This window comes from Saccopteryx bilineata, chromosome 3 (assembly GCF_036850765.1).
Source record: "Saccopteryx bilineata isolate mSacBil1 chromosome 3, mSacBil1_pri_phased_curated, whole genome shotgun sequence".
NCBI classification, from domain to species: Eukaryota; Metazoa; Chordata; class Mammalia; order Chiroptera; family Emballonuridae; genus Saccopteryx; species Saccopteryx bilineata.
In genome coordinates this window covers 252,030,210-252,054,501 of record NC_089492.1, presented here as the reverse complement: position 1 = coordinate 252,054,501, position 24,292 = coordinate 252,030,210, and the positions used below count along the sequence as shown (strand labels likewise).

At 33.6% G+C, this 24,292-nt stretch overlaps 1 protein-coding gene across 1 annotated transcript in view; it reads right to left on the bottom strand.

The window, feature by feature from the left end:
• The window catches only part of AGBL4 (AGBL carboxypeptidase 4), a 1,318,466-nt gene that overhangs the window by 996,133 nt on the left and 298,041 nt on the right, over nucleotides 1-24,292 (bottom strand). Inside the window, exon 3 of the mRNA XM_066269248.1 lies at nucleotides 15,789-15,913. Coding sequence (XP_066125345.1) covers nucleotides 15,789-15,913 — 125 coding nt within the window. The remainder of the gene's footprint in view (nucleotides 1-15,788; nucleotides 15,914-24,292) is intronic.

Genomic DNA, 24,292 nt, shown 5'->3' with positions numbered 1-24,292 from the left:
CCAATTTTCTCCCATTCTTCTGTAGTGGAATTATGTAATTAGGCACATTTAATCAATTGGCCAAAAAAAGTTAAGGAATCAGTTAATACCAATGACATGTAGGGATAGGTTAAATAAACTGAACAAAATATAGTTATTTATTCAGATGTTTTTTAAACATGACACAAGAAATATTGTCAGGTCATCAAACACTATATTATATAGATTGACTTTTTTCCTTCTAGAGGAAAAGGGAAAGAATGAAAAGAGATAGAAAATGCTTCCATATTTGGTTGCATTTAGAGTATTTTCACTTCATGGCACATTTTTAAAGGTAAAATATTTCCAAATGTTGAAGAGAAAATTCCTGATATGTCAAAATCACTTTACTTTAGATACTAAAAATTAAAAGTTATTTTTTAAATGTTGTTTTAATCATTTCTTTCTACTAGTATCAACTCCAAATGTAATTCTTCTATGCTCTTATAATAATATAATTCAGTGGAGCAACAAAATCAATTAGACAACTGTAATCTTGGTATAAAATTGCACTTGACCCTGGCCAGTTGGCTCAGTGGTAGAGCATCAGCCCAGCATGTGGATGCCCTAGGTTTGATTCCCAGTCACGGCACACAGAAGACTTCTACTCCCTTCCCCCTTCTCTCTCTCTCTCTCCACTTCCTGCAGCCATTGCTTGATTGGCTTGAGCAAATTGGCCTCAGGTGCTGAGGATGGTTCCAAGCCTCTGCATCAGGCACTAAAAAATGGCTCCAGTTGCAACAGAGCAATGGCTCCAGATGGGCAGAGCATCACCCCTAGTGAATACCAGTTGCGGCCATGTGGGAATCTGTCTCTGTCTCCCCTCCTCTCACTAAAAAATAAATAAATAAAAATAAAAATATTAATTTAAAAAATGGCATTTGATACACTAATTTTTTAAAATGAAACTGTTTACCAAAAGATCTATATGTGGGACATTATGAGACAGGCATTAGCAAAGCTCCCAAGATATTTGTATTGTGGGAGGCAAAAATAAGAAAAAAAAAAGGAGGAAGTTATATTTAAAATGAAAATCAGAGCACATCACAGTGAAAGGACAAAAGTACTAGCATGAATATCAAGAGGCCTAAGATTTACATCTCATTTCTACCATAAACAAGATGTAAGACTTTAAGTGACTAATTTCATCATTCTGAACCACTTTTTTAATATAAAAAAATACAGATATAAAGTTTGGAAGATGAAGCATGTAAAGACATTCTAGAAACATGGATATAGAGCCTAAGAGGCATAAAGTACAGAATATGGTAGGAGAACGTTGTTGTCATTGATGGCTGGACTTCTGACTATCAACTAGTTACTTACCTTCAATGAGTCTGTTTTTTTACCTAATAATAATGCGTACCTCACAGCTTTATGGATTAAAATAATTAAATAAATAAGATATAGTGAAGTTCCTTTTGCAGCTATATATTTTTAAAGAGTGTAACTATGTTACACTAAGAATATATAGTAATTTTCAGATAATAGTAAAAGTACAGACCTCGAAAATGAGGAAATAACAATTAAGGTTACTTTCAACTCTGAAATTTTGTAACTCTATGCTATGTTTAAAATGCTTCAGGGGCATCTGACATATTCCCACATCCATTCACGCTAAAAACTATTATCAAATTAAGAGTAGAAAGACATGTCTTTAATTTTATTTTTAAAAAGTCTATATATAAAAAAACTACAATAACATCACACTTCATGCTGAAGGACTAGTTGCATTCTTCTAAGACTGGAAAATTGGCAAGTGTGTCCACTCTCACTATTACTATCTGACGTTGTACAAGAAGTCATAGATAATAGAACAAGACAAGGAAAAAAACAAAGGCATACAGATATAAATAATCACTATCCCTGGATGATACTATTTCCTACTTAGAAAACCCCAAAGACAAATAAGCTACTAGAAGTAATATGTGAGTTTAGCAAGGATGCACAATATATTGCCAGTATCATATTACTCTACCAGCAATGAACAACCCTGCCCAAAAAAAGACTTAGGCAAAAATCTAACAAAATAAATGTGAGATCTGTATGTTTCAAAAAAAAAATTAAAAAAATGAAGGAAGTATTCAAACAAGACAATAAAATTGAGAGATACAAGTGTTCATGAATTAGTAAAACAATATCCTTAAGATGTCAATATGTCAAAATCTCCTAAACATCTAAACATTCAAAATAATTCCAATCAAAATCCCAGCAGGTAAGCAGGATATTTTTGTAAAATTCATAAGGTTATTTTAAGATTTACATGAAAAGGCAAAAGACCTAGAATAAACAAACAAATAAAATATTTTAAAGGGAACAAGTTAAAAAAGTTTTACCATCTGATTTAAAGACTTACTATAGAAATTACAATGGTGTGGGACTGTAGAAAGAACATTCAGTGGAACAGAATAGAGTCTAGAAATAGATCCTCATATATATGGTCAATTGATTTTAAACAAATATGCAAAAAACAACTCAATAGGAAATGATAGTCTTTTCAACAGATGGTAATGAAATAATTAAACATCCATATATTAAAAATACATATATTATAAACAAGCCCCCAAAAGCCTCAACTCTTAGTTCACATCATATAAATATTACTTTTAAATAAACCATAAACCTAAATATAAAACTTCTAGAAGAAAACATAGAAGAAAATTTTGTGACCTTGAGTTAGACAAATATTTCTTAAAATTAACATCAAAAGCATGATCCATAAAAGGGAAAAGATTGATAAATTGTACTTTACAAAAAATATAAACTTGTTCTGTGAAAGTTACTGTTAAAGGAATAAAAATATCAATCAAAGTCTGGGGGAAATCATTTGCAAAACACATCATAAATGACATATCCAGACTGTATAACTCTTAAAACTTAGTAAAACAAACAATCCTATTTAAAAAATAAACAATTTTTAAAAAGATACTTTATCAAAGAATATATACAGATGGTAAATAAGCACATGAAAGGATTTTCAAAGCCATTTGTCATTAGGGAAATGCAAATTAAAATCACAATGAGATACAATTGCACATCTATTAGAATGGCTAAGATTAAAAAATACTTGGAGACAAAAGAGACTTTGCTTGGGGCGCTAGGCACACAATTCAGTGTGCAGATGATGTTTTATTGAGGCTTACACCCAAACCTATACCTCAATAAATTCAATTTAAAAATAAATTAATAGACAGTTTAACAGATATTGACAATACCAAGTGCTGCCAAGGATATGCAGAAACTAGGTTCTCACGCACTGCTGATGGAAATGCACATTAACACACTGCTTTGGAAGAGGTTGGCGGTTAATTACAAAGTTAAACATACACTTAGAGCATAAGACCAAACAATCTTGCTCCCAAGTATTTTTCCAAGTAAAATGATAACTTCTATTTGCAAAAACAAAAAAAGAGTAAAAGAATATGTATAGCTACTTATTTCACAATTCCCATAAACTGGAATTATCTGCAAAACCTCCGAATAAACAAACTGTGGTAGCATTTGCCACTTTTTGAAATTTCTTATTTTTGCACTTGTTCCTATTGTTTTTCTTCTCATTATAGAGCATAAGCTTCCCTAGAAAATAAGGACCTTGTCTGTCTTACTCTATGCTGAATCCTGAGTACCCAGAACAGTGTCTCTGGCATATGATGAGTGCACAATAAGTAATTTTTGAATATTAATGATAAGAAAAATAACACTTGTAGCGCTTTCTATGTCAGGCAAAATGTCAATAGTTTTGTAAATATTCTATCAGTTTGGGCAACTGAGACATAGGGAGCATAAAATATATTTCCCAAGGTTACACAGTAAATAGTTGAAGTGGAATATAAACCGTGGCAGTCTTTCTCCAAACCTTGAGCTTGACTCAAATGAGGAAATGTTGGTGGGCATTAGGGAAAAGGGAAAAATGCAGGGATGTGTGAAACAACATGGTCTCTGTAGGAAATTACAAGAAGGCCAGTAGGTATTTATGGCAAGGTAGACTAAATAGGGTCAGATCATAAAGAATACAAATAGCTACACTAAGAAGTTTGGACTTTGTTCTAAAGGCAATAGGAAACTACTTAAGGGCTTTAGCAGTGAAATGGCAAGGTAAAATCAACAGTTTACATGGAATACTCCAGCTCCAGCATAAATAATGAAATTAAATAGCACAAAACTGGACAAAACAACATTTTGGAAGACAACTGCTAAAGTCCAAGGAACACAAAATAATACATTGAACTTGAATGATTGCAGTAGAAATAGGACACATAAGTTCAGGAAATTATTTTAGAGGTAGTAAAATCAAGGGGCAAATTTGATTGGTCATCTATAAGAAAAGCCTCTGCAATAAATAGTGCAAAAGAATGAAACTAGATTACAGTTTGTCCCCCTCCACAAAAATTAATTCAAAATGGATCAAAGGCATAAATATAAGACCTGAAATAATAAATAACATAGAAGAAAATGTAGGTACTAAACTTATGGACCTTAGTCATAGAGAATATTTTATAAATTGGACCCCAAAGGCAAGGGAAGTAAAGGCAAAAATAAATAAATGGGACTACATCAAACTAAAAAGCATCTGCACAGCAAAAGAAACCACCAACAAAACAAAAAGGCAATCAACTGAATAGGAGATGATATTTGCAAACAACAGCTCCAACATCGGGTTAATATCCAAGATATATAAAGAACTCGGGATAATCAAAACCAAACAAACAATCCAATTAAAAATAGACAGAGAACCTGAATAAATACTTCTCCTAACAAGACATACAAATGGTCAACAGATGTATGAAAAGATGTTCATCTTCACTAGCTATTAGGGATATACAAATCAAAACTACAATGAGATATTGCCTCACACCTGCTAGAATGGCTGTTATCAACAAGACAGGCAATAATAACAAGTGTTGGAGAGGTTGTGAAGAAAAAGGAACCCTCATGCACTGATGGTGGGAATGTAAACCAACACAGCCACTATAGAAAACAGTATAGCGGTTCCTCAGAAAATTTAGAATAGAGTTACCATATGACCCAGCAATCCCCCTTCTGGTTATGTACCAAAAACTCTCAAAAACATGTATTTTCAAAGATATTTTCACCCCTGTGTTCATTGCAGTATTATTCACAAAGGACAAGACTTGGAAGCAACTAAAGTGTCCTTCTATAGAGGACTGGATAAAGAAGATGTGGTAAATATATACAATGTAATAATACCCAGCCATAAGAAAAAATGAAATATTGCCACTTGTCACAACATAGATCAGGTCTCCAAACTACGGCCTGCGGGCCGCATGCGGCCCCCTGAGACCATTTATCCGGCTCCCACCGCACTTTCGGAAGGGGCACCTCTTTCATGGGTGGTCAGTGAGAGGAGCATAGTTCCCATTGAAATACTGGTCAGTTTGTTGACTTAAATTTACTTGTTCTTTATTTTAAATATTGTATTTGTTCCCGTTTTGTTTTTTTTACTTTAAAATAAGATATGTGCAGTGTGCATAGGGATTTGTCATAGTTTTTTTTTATAGTCCGGCCCTCCAACAGTCTGAGGGACAGTGAACTGGCCCCCTGTGTAAAAAGTTTGGGGACTCCTGACATAGATGGACCTTGAGAATATTATACTAAGTGAAATAAGTCAGACAGAAAAACTCAGAATCATATGATTTCACTCATATGTGAGATATAAAATTGAAATTCATAGACACAACAACAGGATGGCAGTTAACAGAGGGAAGGGATGAGGGGGTAGTAAAGGGCAAGGATATATGGTAACAGGTTTTGACTTTGGGTGTTAGGCACACAATGCAATGTACAGATTATGTATCAGAAGAATGTACACTTGAAGCCTATATAATCTTATTAACCAATGTCACCTCAATAAATTTAATTTAAAAATAAAGTGAATTGTAGATAGAAATAAAATAATAAAATTATCAACCTCCCAGAGTTGTGAAAATTGAATATAAAGCATTCAGCAAGTACTAGAACAGCATAAGTGATCAATAAGTGATGTTTACATTATCATAATATCTATCTCTTTTTTTTTTTAGATATGGATCCAAAAGGGAGGAATCCAAGATAACTCCAATGTTTCCAGTTAGAATAGCTCCTGTTGCAATGGAGCAATGCCCCAGATGGGCAGACCACCGCCCCCTAGTGGGAATGCTGGGTGGATTCCTGTCAGGCACATGCAGGAGTCTGCCTCTCTGCCTCCCCACTTCTCACTTCGGAAGAAAAAACAAAAACAAAAATAAAAACGAGGCCAATTTAGAGGGTAAGAAAGATAAAGATCTCACTCTTTTAGATGATGAGTTTAAGATATCCATAAAGCATTTAGTGGTGACATCCAAAAGGCAAAAATCTAGGAATTATTTTCTCAGGGGAGATTTTCAAATATAGATAGAATTGAGAATATAGAAAAGAGATGTAAGATGTAATTATATGAGATGGAATCATGGTGAGTATTAATGTTTAAGAAGTTTGTATGAAGGGGAGAAGCCCATGAAGAAAAATCAGAAAAAATAAGCAAGAAGAGATGAGGAGAATCAAAAGAGAGAGATATCAGGAAAGCCAAGGTAACAGAATTTCCAACAGTGAACTGTCAACAGTATCAAATGCAAGATAAATTAAGATAATTGGTATATGTTCATGGATTTAGCAATATAAAAATTATTCATGTCCATTACAATAGTAAAATGCCTATTTAAATACTACAAAGTAGTATGCCAACTAAGTTTACATTTGAATGCTATCATTTTAAAGTGTGATAATAGTATCTGGTATAACTAATATAATAAATAAATATGCTAACATAAACACATAAATGTATTGCTATATAGGTATATCATGATTATGAATATTGTATACAAATATACAATATATCCAGATATAGTTCTTAGATTCAATTTTCAGAAACCCAAATTTATCTCTGTAAAAATTTCAAGTGAAACTAATAGAAACAAACTTAAAAGAATGAAAATGTATTCACATTAGCAGAATTTACACTAATATTGATATAATATACATAGTTGATATGCAAATTCTTTAAGCTTTCCATGCATTCTCTATATTGAATACTGTCCTATTATCTGAATTTTTCCTTGGACAAAGAAGTTCTGGCTCCATGCGTCAGAAATATAGCTAACTTTGGTGTATTTAACAAAGAATATGCTAATATAAATAATAAATGTGTCATTAGCCACATTCAACAAACACGGTTATTTCAATAATAGAAAGATGTGTCTGTGTTGCAGACACTATTTAGGTGTAACATCTATCATCAATCTTCAAAACAATACCTCAAGGCAAGCAGTACTGAACCAAATCTAAAGTTGAATAACTCAAGTTTAGCAGGGTTATGTGACTTTCCCAAGGACATAAAGCTAGCAAGTAACTGAACAAAGATTCTGATGCCAAAGCTCATGCTTTTCCCCACTACACTAATACGATCACTACCCTGGAACAATCAGAAGCAAGAGATGTTTTTACAAGGCAGTATACTTGAGAGAGATTTCTCTCATCTTTCTTTTTCTCAATGCTGAGGAAATTTCTTCTCCCCAACCCAACCTTTATGAGAACATCTCTGCTTTATGACTTAGTATTCTGTGAGTTGCCTGTTCATATCTTTGGCTTACTTGGTTCTTTCTCTTTTTCTTTCTTTCCTTAATTTTTTTTTTTTTTTGGTGGAGTTCTATATATTTTGGATACCAAAATAATATATTGCACAAATTTCTTTTCCCAGGACAATCCATATCTTTCAACTTTGGGTCTTTTGTTACACAAACTTTATTTGTATAAACTGAAAAGTATCAATTTACTTCTTAATGATTTCATTTTTTTGTATCTTGCACAGGAAATTCAATCCTACTGCCAAAGTCAATAAAATATTTTATGCTTATTTTATTTTCATAGTTTAAATTTTTAATTTGTTTGCATATTTAAGTCTTTAATCAAACTATAAGGGGTTTTTTTGAAGTAATATGAGATAGAGGTATTGTTTGCTGTACAATTCTATTGATTGAATAGACACTATTATAGCTATTATTCTGCAATGCATCCTCTACCAGATATCAAGTTCCCTTATATAAAGAGCCTTGTTTCTGAGTTCCAGTCTGTTTGTTTAGACTATTTGTCAATTTTTATACCAATGCCATATTATTTTAACGACTTTTGCTATAAATAAAAATTGTTTATTTTAATTGTTAAAATAAACATATACTCATTCATTATTCTTCAAAGTGGGCCTGGCTATTTTTGGCCCTTTGTTTTCCTATGTGACTTTTAGAATTCACTTGTCAAGTTTAGGAAATAAATTTAGGGGGATTTTGAATATAATTGTATTAGAATCAGGTTGATTTTGGGAGAAGCATTTTATAATATTGAGTCTCCACTTCCATGAACTCATAGCTTTGAAATCTCATCACATTATCCCTCCACACCTCTCATTATTGATGTCATCTCATTACTCCCCTGTCATTCTTCCTCATTTTTCAATGACTGTTGTTCAGGTCTCACTGGTATTTCTCCAGTATCTACAGAGAAAAATTTTCCAACATTCTGGTTAATTTGAGCTCTTCTTATCAGATATCTTCCAATTATACTTCACCTAGTCACTGACACCCATAAGTCAATTCTACCCTTTGATATTACTAATAAGTGCAATGAATGTAATCCCTTCAGTTTCATTTAATTCATCTTATTCTCTAATGACCACCACTTTTCTTGAAATTTTTAAGTTCTAATCAGACATGCCATATATAAAAGAGCAAGTGTATTGTGGTATCTGTGTGCATGTGTGTTTAAGCTACATTACTGCTTCCCGTAATGTAAGACATACTTCACTGTTAAAACAATGACTGATGAATTAAGAAAAAGGTGAAAATAATAAATGGGTCTGTTTTGTTGTCTCATGTTATTGCTGGAATACAATGAATACCTTTATGACTAAAGGCTTGAAACACGACATCATATCCCATTTATTTGTATGAGGTTTAAAAGTAAGTGAGAAAAAATAATCAATTTATTCCAAATGTATAAACACCTTAGTTCATAAAACAAAGCAAGAAATTCAAAGAAAACATCTGATTCACTGCTGAAATAGTAATTCGGGCAGAATTTAGAAATAAGTATCAAGAGCCTTTAAAATATTCATTTCTTTTTGCCATCAATTCTTGTCAAAGAAATTTATCCTAAGGAAGCAAAATAAAATGTGGATAACATTTTATGCATAAAGATGTTCACTATAGTGTAATTTATAACAACAGTTAATGGAAAATAATCTTTATGCCCAAGAGTAAGAAAATGATGCAATAGTAAATAACTATTGTATAGCCATGTTTATAAAATTTTTAGTGATATAAATTGCTACTGTTCTGTTTCTTTAAATGCAAAACATAAAAAGTATATATGGTACAAACTTAAATATGCTTCAAAAAATAAAATAGAAAATAAATGAGCCTAGAAGTAAATATGCCAAAAGGTTAATAGTATTTGCACTTTTGGTAGTAAGATTATGCATGGGTGGATATGTTTTCCTCTGCCTTTAATAATTATATCTTTTTTCTTTGAGAGAGAGAGAGAGAGAGAGAAAGAGAGAGAGAGAGAGAGAGAGAGAGAGAGGAGAAAGATGAGAAACATCAACTCGTAGTTGCTTCACTTCAGTGTTCATTGATTGCTTCCCATATGTGCCTTGACTGGGGTGCTCAAGCCAAGCTAGTGACCCCTTGCTCAAGCCAGCAACCTTGGGCTCAAGCCAGTGACCTTGGAGTCATGTCAATAAGCCCACACTCAAGCAAGCAACCCCATACTCAAGCCAGTGAGCCCACACTCAAGCCAGGGATCCTCAGGGTTTCAAACCAGGGCCCTCAGCATCCCAGGTGGATGCTCTGACTACTGCACTACCACCAGTTAGGCAATAATTATCTATATTTTACAAATTTACTACATTGAGCATTGGCCACTTTAATAACCAGTAAGGGGAAAACAAATTTAAAGAGCTGTAAAAAATATAAAGGAAATAAAACAGTTTAAACAGTCAAGGCATACCACTTTATTTCCTCTTATTGGCTGAAGTTTTATTGTGAACATTTAAATAGGATTATTTTCTTTTATACCATATTACTGTTCTTCTACATCAATAGTAAATTTCTACAAAAGAACATTTAATACAGGTTTTTCAGAGAGTAATTACTTTTCAATAAAGGTACAAGGATGTTCAGTTTTCATAGACTCTTGTGAATGCACTATTTAAACACTGCTTTTGGAGGTTAATATATCAGTCCTGAAATACAGCACTGTATGTTCCAAGTTGTTATCACTTCCTAAAAACATCAGGAAAAATAACCCAAAAGTGAGACCTGTTTATACAGCATATTTGATGCTGAGATTTTTAACTTTCATTTAATAAAGTCAGCCTTTGATGACTAATATTTTTTTTGCCTGCTAGTACCAAACCTAAATAAGGTTCCTGACTAGATTACATTCATGCAGGTCTCATTTTAACGGAAATTGGAGAGATAGAAAAAGATTATAAAAAGAGACATTATAAAAACAGACCTCACAAGTCAAACTTAATAGTAAAGCCATTCTCTTTCATGTAGACAACCATGAAAACAAATATCCTGTGAGCTACAGATATATATTGTATCTTTCCAGCAGATCTTTAAGCCTTCTTGAGACAGATTTCCATAACTATATAATGTGATTACAGTTGATGAAGCAATAGCCCACAGAAAGAAGCTGATAAAGCATCAGGCTCAAGGAAATCAGATTAACATGTTCATGATTTCTAATTGTCACAAAGGTAGGATAGTACTGGGTATGAAGATAGAATCCAGAGACACACAGAAAGTGACTGAAGAATTTGGCTCTAGAGTAAGGACCACTTTCCCCTCACTGAGTGCCTGACCAAATGACCCTCAAGTAAAGAACCCACTAAGCCTGTCCTCCTGACCCTGGTTGCTCTGCCCTACTGAACTCACAACCTGTGGAAGGGTCTGTGGGACAAGCCGGACTAAGAACACTCTACAGTCTCTCTATGGAAGGTTCTGAGGGAAGACCAGGCAGCTGCAAAGGGGGGTGGAGCAGCTGACACATAGAGGCAGACCACAAGGAACTTGGGCCCTTCTACAGAGTTGCCCTTAGCTGTAAGCAGGAGGAAGTCAATGGTTATACACAGGCTGACCCCTCCCACAAGTACCCACACACAGTAGAGATGGCCACAAACAGTAAACAGAGTATTAGGTCCAGACAGGTAGCCCACAGCTGGTTACAAACAACATCTGACATAGATCCACACCCAAACCCTGTCCAGGTAGACACAGAACCAAAACAACCAGTGGTGAGCTTCCGACCACACCAGAGCTAGACCCAATTAGCAAACAAATGGCACACCCAAAGGGGCAGAGAATAAACAAGGGAAGATATAATCATTGAAAATGTCCCTAACCTGATGAAGGAAAAAGTCACAGAACTTCAGGAAGCACGGAGAGTCGAGATGAACCCAAAGAGGCCACACAAGACACATCTAATTAAAATGTCAAAGATTAAAGACAAAGATGTAATCTTGTTTATCCTCTCCCCCTTCAAGTATTCACATAATGAAGTTCTCATAAAGAGTTAAATGTATATCAGGAAACCATAAACATCCTGGAAGAAAACATAGGCAGTAGAATCTCAGACATCTCTCATAACAATATTTTTGCCAATATATCTCCTAGGGCAAGTGAAATAACAAAAAAATAAGCAAAAAGGAACTACGTCAAACTGAAACTTTTGCACAGCAAAGAAAACCACCAATAAAATAAAAAAGATAACTAACTTACTGAATGGGGAGCATATTTACATACATGTGATAAGGGGTTAATAACCAAAACTTTTATAAAGATATAAAATTCAACAACAGGAAGACAAAAAATCCAATTAAAAAATGGGCAAAGGACCTGAATAGACACTTCTCCAGTAGGACATACAGACTGCCAATAGGCATATGAAAAAATGCTCAACATCACTAATCATCAGATAGATACAAATTAAAACCACAATGAGATATTAGCTCACACCTGCCAGAATGGCGCTCATCAACAAATCAACAAACAACAAGCAGTGGTGAGGATGTGGAGAAAAGGAAACATTTATGCACTGCTGTAGGAATGCAGACTCATGCAGCTACTGTGGAAAACAATATGGAGTTTCCTCAAAAAATTAAAATGGATCTGCCAGTTGACCCAGCGATTCCTCTTCTGGGAATATAGCCTAAGAACCCCGAAACACTAATTCAAAAGAGTATATACACTCCCATGTTCATTGTAGCATTTTTACAATAGTCAAGTTCTGGAAACAGCTCAGGTGCCCATCAATAGATGAGTATGTAAAAAAGCAGTGATACATTTACACAATGAAATACTACACAGCCATAAAAAAGAAATTCTTACCTTTTGCAATAGCATGGGTGCAAATTATTATGCTAAGTGAAATAAGCCAGTCAGAGACGGACAAGTACCATATGATCTCACTTCTATGTGGAATCTAATGAACACAATAAACCAATGAACAAAGTAGAAACAGAAGCACAGACACATGAAACAGGGGGATTGCTGCCAGAGGGGAGGGTGACAAGGGACTGGATAAAAGGAGATGAAGGGATTAGCCAAAAAACATATACACATAATACACAGACAATAGAGTGGCAATAGCCAGAGGGAAAGGGAGGAGTGGAGGTATGGGGAGGATGGCAGAAGGTAAGGATAACAGGGATAGAAAGACACTTCACTTGGGGAAGAGGGTGTGAAGGTTGTATTATATTGAGCTGTATACTTGAAACGAATAGTTTTGCAAACCATGTCATCCCAATAAATTATTTTTTAATAGAGGGCAAAGGGGGGATAATTGGTGACAGAAAGAGACTAGACTTTGAGTGGTGAACACACAATACAATATACAATATAATTTCTGATGAATTATAGAATTGTATACTTAAAACCTATATAATTTTATTAACTAATGTAACCCCAATAAATTCAATAAAATATTTTTTAAATGAAAACAAATATAAACCACTATATCTTAGGATCTATGCATACCAATAAATCTTACTATATTATATAAAATTTAAGAAGGAAAAGAAAATACAGAGAAAATAGCAGTCTTTTAAGTTTAAAAATAAGGAACTATAAAATAGCACCAACTCTCTTGTTTATTCATTATAGAGAGGGGAGAGAGAGTGTGTGAGAGAGAGAGAAGGGGGGAGGAGCAGGAAGCATCAACTCCCATATGTGCCTTGACCAGGCAAGCCCAGGGTTTTTTTGAACTGGCAACCTCAGCGTTTCCAGGTTGACGCTTTATCCACTAACTCTCTTATTACACTAATCCTTTGGGATGTCATGTTACTTGCTTAATTTATAGATAATATTGCAAAAAAGGCTATATGACTTTAACATGAAATATGAATATTTTAACACTCTAGAAAGAGCATTTTAAACAACAACAACAAAAACATATCTGTAAGCAAACTAGAGGAGCAGAGAACAAGAAGCTTTGAAATGCGTGAACTACATGTCCAAATGACTATCTCAGGCCATATAACTTAGGAAACCAATTTTCCCTAACTTTCTAGTTATCTCACCGCCCATCCCTTCCCCTGACCTCCACAGGAATTATATAAGGATACTCTTTCTAGAAAGATTACAGTGAAAGAAAAACTAGGCTGAGAATTGAATGTGGCCCAAAATTAAAGAAATACTTTAATTTCAGATTTTCCACTAAGTCTCTATTTAGCACAATATATAATAAGAATAGAAAATGCTATTGTTTGAAAAGTAATACGTCTCATTCCTTAGGAGTTCGTGGATTCTCAGATGCTGAAGGCAAGCTGACTGATGCACTTAGCTGTGTATAAAGAGGGAAAGAGTAATCCCCTTTGTGAATTTAGAAATCCTGGCATATTAACACTCCTTTTAAGAAAACATTTACCTTACTTCATATGAATGGACTATATTGTCTCACAATTATTGTTTTTCAGTAGTGTGTGTATGTGTGTGTGTCAATTATAAGTTACTGACTGACATGAGACAGGAACACCAACAGAAGAATAAGAGGTTGTGTGGTTACCACATGATAGCAGAGATATCTTCACAGGGGCCCCAAACTCAGTGCCAAGACTCAGTCTAGTACTTCTGGCTAAAGCCTCCTGCTGTGAGTTATAGTCTCAAGGCTCAATAGCACAGACTTTGGAAAATGTACTTTGAGAATTATTGATTGTCCTGGTGGAACAAACTGGATAATCCTAGGGTTAGGAGAGCTCTTGTAGGTAAAGCATAGATTTAGCTAAGTGCGTGGAAAGGAGAAATATTGTCATTCTCGCTATGTGGAAAAAAAAAACTGAAAAAGGATTTTTTCCATGAAGAGTAGTAAAACCAAGATGCAAAGCTAGGAATTAAAGTTTAGCCTTAAACAGCTCTCTGTGCAAAGCTTAACATTTCCCCCCACTTCTCATAAAATACTGAGATAATTCATATTTAGCTAACAACGTTCAGAGCACTCCCATATATTTAATTCCTTCCAGCTAGCCCCTAAACTTCAGTAAACATTGCATGCACCAAGTCCTGTGTCAGTGATGCTGCAGAAAATGAAAAGACTTGGTAGTAAAGTGACATGGCTATCCTACATCTCTGTTCTGCTGAAGCCAGTATGCCAGGAACAGCACTGTGACAAGGAAGACTGAGTCCCTAAATTCCAGACACTGACCATTGCCAGGCACACAATTCAAGTTACAGTTGAGAGAAATAGAGAGGAGTGAGCAACAAGGTAAAAAGGAAAACAGGATAGATGAACTTAACACAGGAAATTAAATTAATATCTCAATTTCTCCTAAATATACTAAAAAAAAAAAAAAGATCCCAAATGTAGAAGGCAGTGGTTAGGTTATAGCACTAGGCTTACTAGGCTTTCAATTGCTTAAAAGAATCATATCACTATGTATACAAAGTTCATGCAAAGCCTTCCATGATCAGCTGTCTCAATATAACAGAAGGATAGCTGATTTCTTAGGATTAGATTTTTATTAATGTTTGTTCAAAGCATATGTATTGAATTCTCTTTTCATCAACATGCTCTCCCATGCAAAACAGATTTGAACAGGATTATGCAATCACACACTGTTAGAAAATGCAAATAGAGGTAATGAAATCATGGTTAAAGACAGATTAATATAACCTAATTAAAAAAAAAAGTCAGTACACAGAACACAAGCCAAAAGTTGTCTAAAATCTTTAGAGAGAGCTGTAAAATTGGTTCTGAGTTTTCCACCAGCCAAAGCGAAAGAAAAATAAAATGAGCTACATGAATCATATTGTTTTAAAGATATAAACATCTTATCATATAGAAGAAAAGTTTTTTCTGAAACTGAGGTCCTGTGAAAAAATATATAATAATGTACAGGTTTTATAGAGAAGAAACACCATAATAAACATAATAGTCACCACCTATGGTTTCTTACTATATTGCTCATGGAAGCCTAGCATACCAAGCTAATGCTTCAATCAGTAAAAAATACTTTTTGTTCTCAGATAATCTATTTGTATTATTTAATAATCTTTAGATAACAAAAAACCCAGCATACTACACCTATTTATCTGTATCTCTTGAAAGAAAACTATATCACTATTTAGATATACAACAATACATTCCAAATATCTTGATTACTTGTATAATACTCCTAAAATAAAACAAAAGCATCATCTTCTTACCAAAACCAAAATGTAGGAATCCACTATTTTCCTCACCTGTGATTCTTTCACGTTTTCAACAGTAAAGTTGAACCATACTCGAAAGCGTGGATTACAGGTATCCGGCCTAATGAACAAATCATACTCAAACTCAGAGACCTGGTCCACCCGTCCAAGGTTACCTGGTAATAAAAATGAAGAGAACTGGGTTTTAATAGAAGTTCATGCAGTTCACTGGTACACACATTTAACTATTAGGAGCTCTGACAGAAATAGTTTTCATCATTCAGTATTTACAGGTACAGCATTCACAATCTCTAAGGCTGTCAACTCCAAATGCAGCCTGGCATAGTGGGTTTGCAGCGAGGCCAGGCTGGGGTGCAAGCCGCTTTTCCCTTCTTTTGATCCAGCAGATCTGTTTATGTCTTTGACAGATTAGATTGTTAGATGGAGCATGTGCCAAGATCCAATAAATCAAAAAGAATTACAACAAAACTTCAGTTTCCTAGTTCAAAACACAAGGATGATAATACCTTAAGTACTCTGTATTAAGCTTTATGGTATGCAGGCTACTTCTAATATATTTGATTTTATTTAACTTTCAAATGCAATGGGGCTATGCATTTGTACTGTGTTTGGTACATCTCCAAACTTCTATAGAACATGTTTAAAAATATGTAAAGTAGAATAAGGCTTTAAACAAAGAATTAGTATTTACTATGTAAGAAAAATAACGATAAATTCACACACACAAAAAAAAACCAAGAAATTAACTTCCATTTTCTCCAATAATAGAACAGTTAATCAAATCTGTATGTACTTAAATATGAATTCCATTATTTATCTCTCCTCTCTCTAATATTCAAATGATAAGTGAACTGCCCAAAATGTTAATATTAGGATAGAATAAAAAAATCAAAGAGTTTAATGAATTCCCAAACTAGATCATCAATAGTTAAAGAAGAGTAAAGGTGACTCTAGACATCAACAAAGCCAGGAATTAAGTTAGTAGTATTGATTTGCACTTGAAGAGTACAGCAATATGTTGCTTTAAAATGAGTTCTGGTGCCTGACTAGGTGGTGGCATAGTGGATAGGGTGTCGACCTGGAATGCTAAGGGCCCCAGCTGGAAACCCCAAGGTCAGCAGCTTTAGCATGGGCTCATTCAGCTAGAGCATGGGCTCACCAGCTTGAACACAGAGTCACCAGCTTGAGCCTGGGATCATAAACATGACCCCAAGGTTGCTGGCTTGACCCCAAAGTTGCTGGCTTGAACAAGGGGTCACTGGCTCAGCTAGAGCCCCTGGCTCAAGGCACATATGAGAAAGCAATCAATGAACAACTAAAGTGCCGCAACTACAAGTTGCTGCTTCTCATCTATCTCCTTTCCTGTCTCTGTCTTTAAATCTCTCTCTCTCATGCGCAAGCCAAAAAAAAAAGAGTTCTAGTGTTTTCATCCAAAAAGAAAAGAAAATCACCCATAATCAAACTTTAAAAGTTTTAATTTATTTCTTTCACTAGTTCTACTGGCACCGATTTTTTTGGTTTTGTTTTTCTGAGTACCAATTGTGTCATAATTAGAAGACTTAAATTCTAGCTCCATTGACTTATTGTGCAAAAATGGGTAAATTATTTACCCTCTGGGGCCTTCAGTAATAATCACCGCCTGACCGGGTGGTGGCGCAGTGGATGGAGTGTTAGACTGGGATACAGAGAACCCAGGTTTGAGACCCTGAGGTTGCCAGTTTGAGTGCAGGCTCATCTTGTTTGAGCAAAGCTCACCAGCTTGAGCCCAAGGTTACTGGTTCGAGCAAAGGGTCACTCAGTCTGCTGTAGCCCCCAAGTCAAGGCACATATGAGAAAGCAATCAATGAACAACTAAGGTGCTGCAATGAAGAATTGATGCTTCTCATCTCTCTTCCTTCCTGTCTGTCCCTCTCTGACTCTCTTTTGGCCTCTGCCCCAGGCGCTAGAATGGCTCCGGTCGCAATAGAGCGATGCCCTGGAGGGGCAGAGCATCGCCCCCTGGTGGGCAGAGCGTCGCCCCCTGGTGGGTGTGCCGGGTGGATCCCAGTCGGGCACATGCGGGAGTCTGTCTGACTGTCTCTCCCCGTTTCCAGCTTCAGAAAAATACAAAAATAAATAAATAAATAAATAATTTAAAAAATCAATAAATAAAATCTTTAAAAAAAGAAAAAAAACAATAATCACCAATATGTAGAAGAAAATAAAATAATCCATTCTTTAAAATGAATCATCCATCATGTCCAAAGTTACTAGACATTCAAACATATACATATATATATACCACATAATTAAGGAAGTGAGGAAAACAATATATATCAACAATGATAGCAGATGTGCAATTTAGCAGACAAAGACTCTAAACTGGCTATTATAAATATAGTCAAAGTCAGTTAGAGCATCATCCCAAAACATCAAGGTTGCGCATTCAATTCTCGGTCAGGGCACATACAGAAAGCGATCAATGAATGCACAACTAAGTGAAACAACAAATGAATGCTTCTCTCTCTCCCTCTCCCCCTTTCTCTCTCTGTCTCTAGAAAATCAATTAATCAATAAATATATAGTCAAAGAACAAAAAGAAAAGATGTTAAAAGAATTAAAGTATAATTTCCATGTGTGAACAAATGGGAAATTTCATCAGGGAAATGAAAACTTTTAAAAAGGACGAAATAAAAGACTATAAGTAAAAAACAAATAACTGAAATATAAAATGAACTAAATGAGCTTAACACTAGACTAGAAATGATAAAGTGTCAGTGAACTCGATGAATCAATAAAAAAAATCATAAAATCTGAAAAACAGAAAGAAAAAATTGAATAAAAATGAACAAAGCCCCAGAAACCTGTAGAATAGTATTAAATTTTCTAACACACATGTAAAAGACACATCAGAATAAAAAGAGAATGAACGAATGGAAGAAAAAATGTATTTTTGAGTAACATTAAAATTTTTCCAAATATTCGATTCCGGGCCAGGGCACACAGGAGAAGCGCCCATCTGCTTCTCCACCCCTCCCCCTCTCCTTCCTCTCTGTTTCTCTCTTCCCCTCCCGCAGCGAGGCTCCATTGGAGCAAGGATGGCCCGGGCGCTGGGGATGGCTCCTTGGCCTCTGCCCCAGGCGCTAGAGTGGCTCTGGTTGCGACAGAGCGACGCCCCGGAGGGGCAGAGCATCGCCCCCTCGTGGGCAGAGCATCGCCCCCTGGTGGGCGTGCCGGGTGGATCCCGGTTGGACGCATGCGGGAATCTGACTGTCTCTCCCTGTTTCCAGCTTCAGAAAGATAAAAAAAAAAAAAAATTCCAAATATAATTATAAAGACTGAAATGTCTTAAGTTTCAAAAAACCTCATGCAGGATAAATAGAAAAAATTTCAACTTTGTCGCATAATAATAAACTAATAAAAACCAAACAAAAACAGAAAGTAGGCAAGGAAAGTAATCATAATATGATACATACAAAAGAACATCAATAAGAATAACTATTGACTTCTCAGAAATAAAGGAATGTATATATTAATATCAGGAAAAACACTTTAAGACAAAAATTGTTAGTGGAGACAAAGACAGATATTTTATAATGGCAAAATGGCAATCCATCAAGAAGACATAACAATAATATAGACACATCTAACAAGAGTCCCAAAATAAAGAAAATGGCCACAATAAAAAGAAAAATAGATAAGTCAACAATCAAACAATTAGAAAGAATATCAAGAAGAAAACACAAGAATTGACCAAAAGCAACTAGAATTAACATACATATCTAGGGCATACAACTCAACAACAGCAAAATATACATTCCTCTCAAGTTCAAAAGAAATATTCTTCAGAAAAGACCATAAGACAGAGCACAAAAAGAGTTTGAATAAGTTTAGCATGAAGGAAATCATGTAAAGACTGTTCTTTAAATGAAATGGAAGAAAATTAGAAATCAGTAACAGGAAATTTAAGAAATAAAAAAATATGTGGACATTAAACAACACATTCCTAAACACCCAAGAGGGTCAATAGGAAATCACAAGCAAAGTTAGAAAATATCCTGGCATAAAGAAAAGCAAGACCACAACAAACCAAAGCTATGAAAGCACAGCAAGCAGTACTTGCAAAGAAATATATAACTGTAGAGTACTATATTTCTTTTAAAAAAGTAAGATCATTAGGCACTAACTTACTCTTTTACCTTCTGAAGCTAAAAAACAAAACAAAAAACAAACAAAAAAAGAACTAAACTCAAAGAAGTCAGAAACAAACTAAAGATAAGAGCAGAAATAAATAAAAGAGAGGAGAAAAATAATAGAGAAAATTCAATGAAACCAAAAATTGTCCTTTGAAGTGATCAACAAAATAGACAAATCTTTACCTATATTAACTAAAAGAGAGAGAAAGAGAGAAAGAGAGAGAGAGAAAGGACTTAAATTTTCAAAATCAGGAATTAAAAAGAGGACATGCTATGGCCAATATTATGTCAACAAATTAGATGAAATGAAAAAAATTCTTGAAAGACACAAGCAAAATTAATTAAAGAGAAATACTAATATCTGAATAAACATAAAGTAGTACTGATTTAATAATTATAAAAATCTCAAAAGGAGAAATCTATACACACTACTAAATTCTATAAAACTTTTAAAGAAAAATTAATATCAATAACTAGCAAAACTTTTCCCCTAAAATTGAAGAAAAGAGAATACATCCAAATTAATTATTTGGGGTCAGGATTACTTTGATACTAAAATCAAGGACATCACAAGAAAACTACTAACCAATATCCCTTGCAAACAATTACCCAAATATACTCAACAATGTACTAGCAAATCAAATCCAGCAATATATAAAAATCATTATATATCACAAGTGGAATTTATCAGAAATTCAGTATTAGTTCAACAAATGAAAATAAATTAATGCAATAAATAAATAAATGCAACATACCACTTAATAAAGAACAATAAACACATAATTATCTCAATAGGTACAGAACAAAGTATTTCACAAAATTTGACACTTTTTGTGATTAAAAAAACCCACTGATGATTGAAAGGGAAACCAAAAAATAATAATACAGCTATCAGCATACTTAATGGTTAAAGGCTATAAGCTTTCCCCCTAAAATCAGGGACAAGATAAGCATGTTTGCTCTCACTGTTTCAATTCAAAGTTGTGAGGAGATTCTAGCCAGAGCAAGTAGGCAAGATAATTTTTTTTTAATTTTAAAAAATGTATTATATGGGAACTGAAGTAAATTATATCTATTTGCAGATGACAATCTTTTTTATAGAAAATCCTAAGAAATCCACATAACAAAAATATTTAAGCTTAAAAAATATAGCAAGGTTGCAGGATGCAAATCAATGTATAAAAATCAATTGTATCTTTAAACACTAATAATGAATAAGCTCAAAATAAGATTAAGAAAACAATTTCATTTATAATACCATCACAAAATATAAAATATTTAGGATAAATTTAACAAAATAAATGTAAATAAGGTTTAACCAAAGGATGCAAGGTCAAACAATGTAATTTACCATATTAGCAGAATAAAGGAGAATAAACATATATTATTGTACCAGTAGATGCAGAAGAAACATTTGACAAAATCCAAAATGCATTCACAATTAAAAAAGAAATTCTCAAAGTAAGGAGAGTAGAAAACATTCTGATACTGATGAGATGTTTACTTTTTCGGGAGCAGAGGGGCATGGTTTTTTAATTTATTTCTTTATTTATTGGGTTGACATGGCCATACAGATTTCAAATGTACAATTCAACATACCATCTAGCTAACAAACACTATGCTTAATGGTGTAAAATTTAATTGCTTTTCCCTGAGATCAAGAATAATGGAAATATGTCCACTTTCATCACATATATTGAACATCATTCTGAGAAACAAGCTACAGCAATAAGGCAAGAAAAACAAATGACACACAAGTTGGGAAAGAAAAAATAAAGTTGTTCTTACCACAGATGATAATGTTGTTTATATAAAAAATCCCAGAAAATCTACAGAACTGCTTTAACTAATAATTATTAGGATAATAAAATATAGTAAGGCCACTGGATACAAAGTGAAAATACAAAAATCAATTGTACCAGTGACAACTCCACTACAAACAGATAAATGGGAAATAAAAATTGAATAATCCATTTACAGTAACATCAAAACACAAAATAGCTAGAAATAAGTCTAATTGCATATGTCCAAGTCTTTTACATGGGATATTACAAAATATTGCTGAGAGAATTTAAATAATACTTAAACAAAATGGGAATATATGCCATATGTTCATGAATAGAAGACTAAAAATTGTTAAGATAGCATTTCTCCCAAATTGATGTATACATATTCAAAAGAATCACAATCAAATCCCAGCAGCTTTTGCATAGACATTGACTAGATCATTCTAATTATATATGAAAATACAAGGAACCTAGTATAATCAAAACAGTTTTAGTAAGTAAAAAATATGCTAAAATGTGATAGTTATCCAGACAGTTTGATACGCAAAGACATATATCAATGAAACAGAGTTCCAAAAAAGCAATTGACTTACAAAGCAATTCAATGTGAAAATAAATTGTACCAACAAATTATGCTAACAGTAAACATCAACACTTATTTAAATTATATACTAAAATTAACTCAAAATAAATCAGAGATCCAAATGTAAACCCTAAAATTATAAAACCTGTACATAAAATCATAGAAGAAAAATCTTTGTGACCTTTGATTAAGCAAAGATTTCTCATAAAAAAAAACACAGAAAATATAAAATAGTAAAAAAAAATTGCTCAATTAATATTTTTTAAAAAACTTTAGCTCTTTGAAAGACACCATTAAAAATAAAAAGTAGTGCAATAGACTGGGAAAAGATATTTGTCACATTAACAAAGAACTTGTATTCAGAATATATAAAGAGCTCTACAAATCATTATTAGTACAAACAACCGTATGAGAAAATGAGCATTTAACAAAAAAAAAAGATATGTGTAGCCAAAAAGCACATAAAAGATGCTAAATACATAAAAGATGCTAAATCAAGAAAATACAAATTTAAACCATGATGAGATACCACTACACATCATTAGAATGACTACCAAAGAAAAAAAAGGGAAGAATAATTTAATTCACTTTAATTGAAATACATTTTAATAATTTTATTTTTATGTTTAACAACTATCAAAAATAGCATTACACTTATTTGTAATCGATTATATATTAATTATAGTTGTAATAATTTATTTTAAAAGAATGTTTTTCCCTCTGTAGCTTCTAAGTTATGAAAAATAAGTCTTTTTAATAGTTACATATCTAGAGCAGAGGCATAATAAAGTCACCAATAAAAGACTTTAAAGCAAAAATATATTAAAATAGTACTTTAGGCTAATTCTGTGGAAGAAGTGAAAAGAAAATATAAATTCATATACAAAGATGAAACAATGTAAAATTTCTGCTCAGAAAAGTCTGTTAATTTTAAATAAATATTAACAGCTAATAATTACCAAGTATTTACTATGTGACAAACACTCGTCAAATTGCCAAATTATATGTATTAACTTCTATATTAATATGTATTTTCTGATGGCTTTAGGCGACCCCTGTGTTTTGGTCGTTCAACCCCCGCGGGGGTCGCGACCCACAGGTTGAGAACCGCTCCTTTAATCCAATCTGATATTTTTGTATTTAAACTGGGGAATACAGTCCATTTACATTTACATCCAATTCCTGCAAGAGTTTTTATCATCTTGTTTTTAATAATTATTCTATTCGATGTTATGCTTCTATCTTCTCTTCCACTAAGTCAGATTTTCTTTATTTATTTTCTTCCTCTGTGCCAATGTGGAAGTTTTCATTCTATTTGTTATAGTAGTCATAAATACTTAAATTTTTCTAAGATCAATAGTTGACATAACAAAGTATAAATTCAAATATCTCTACTCAAAATTCAAGAACCTTAGGACTGTCACTCCTCTTAAAGTATCCTTCTTCCCTAGTTGTTCTTAAGAACTTCTGTTTATCTATAGTATTCTAGTTTCACTGCTACATATCAAGGAGAAGTGAAAAATTTAGTCTTACTTATTTTTATTTATTTATTTTTTTAGGAATTGTTGTATTTCCTGAATCTGGGGATTCATATCTTTAATTTTAGTATTTATTGAGTTTGCTGCCTTCCATGAACACTAGATTGTTTCCTGGTGTATTTTATAGTTTTCTATTTTAAGCTCACCTACACTGGAGCTTTACCTAAAAATATCCCTATGCTGTCAGTATCAAGGGCATGACACTGCAAGGATTTGGAGTCTTGTATTAGTTTCTTCCAGGCACTACTGGCCTATACCCACTTTTTATATTAATTTTTCATTTTCGCAGGATGGCACTGAGTCAAGCAACACATGGAAATTTAAAAAAAAAAAACTGAGGGAAAAGGCCACAATTACAAATTTTAGGAGAGACCATCTATTCTGCTCTTATATATTAGAAAGAGCATAAACCTCCAGGTTAGACAGAAAAGATTTCAGCCCTCACCCTGCC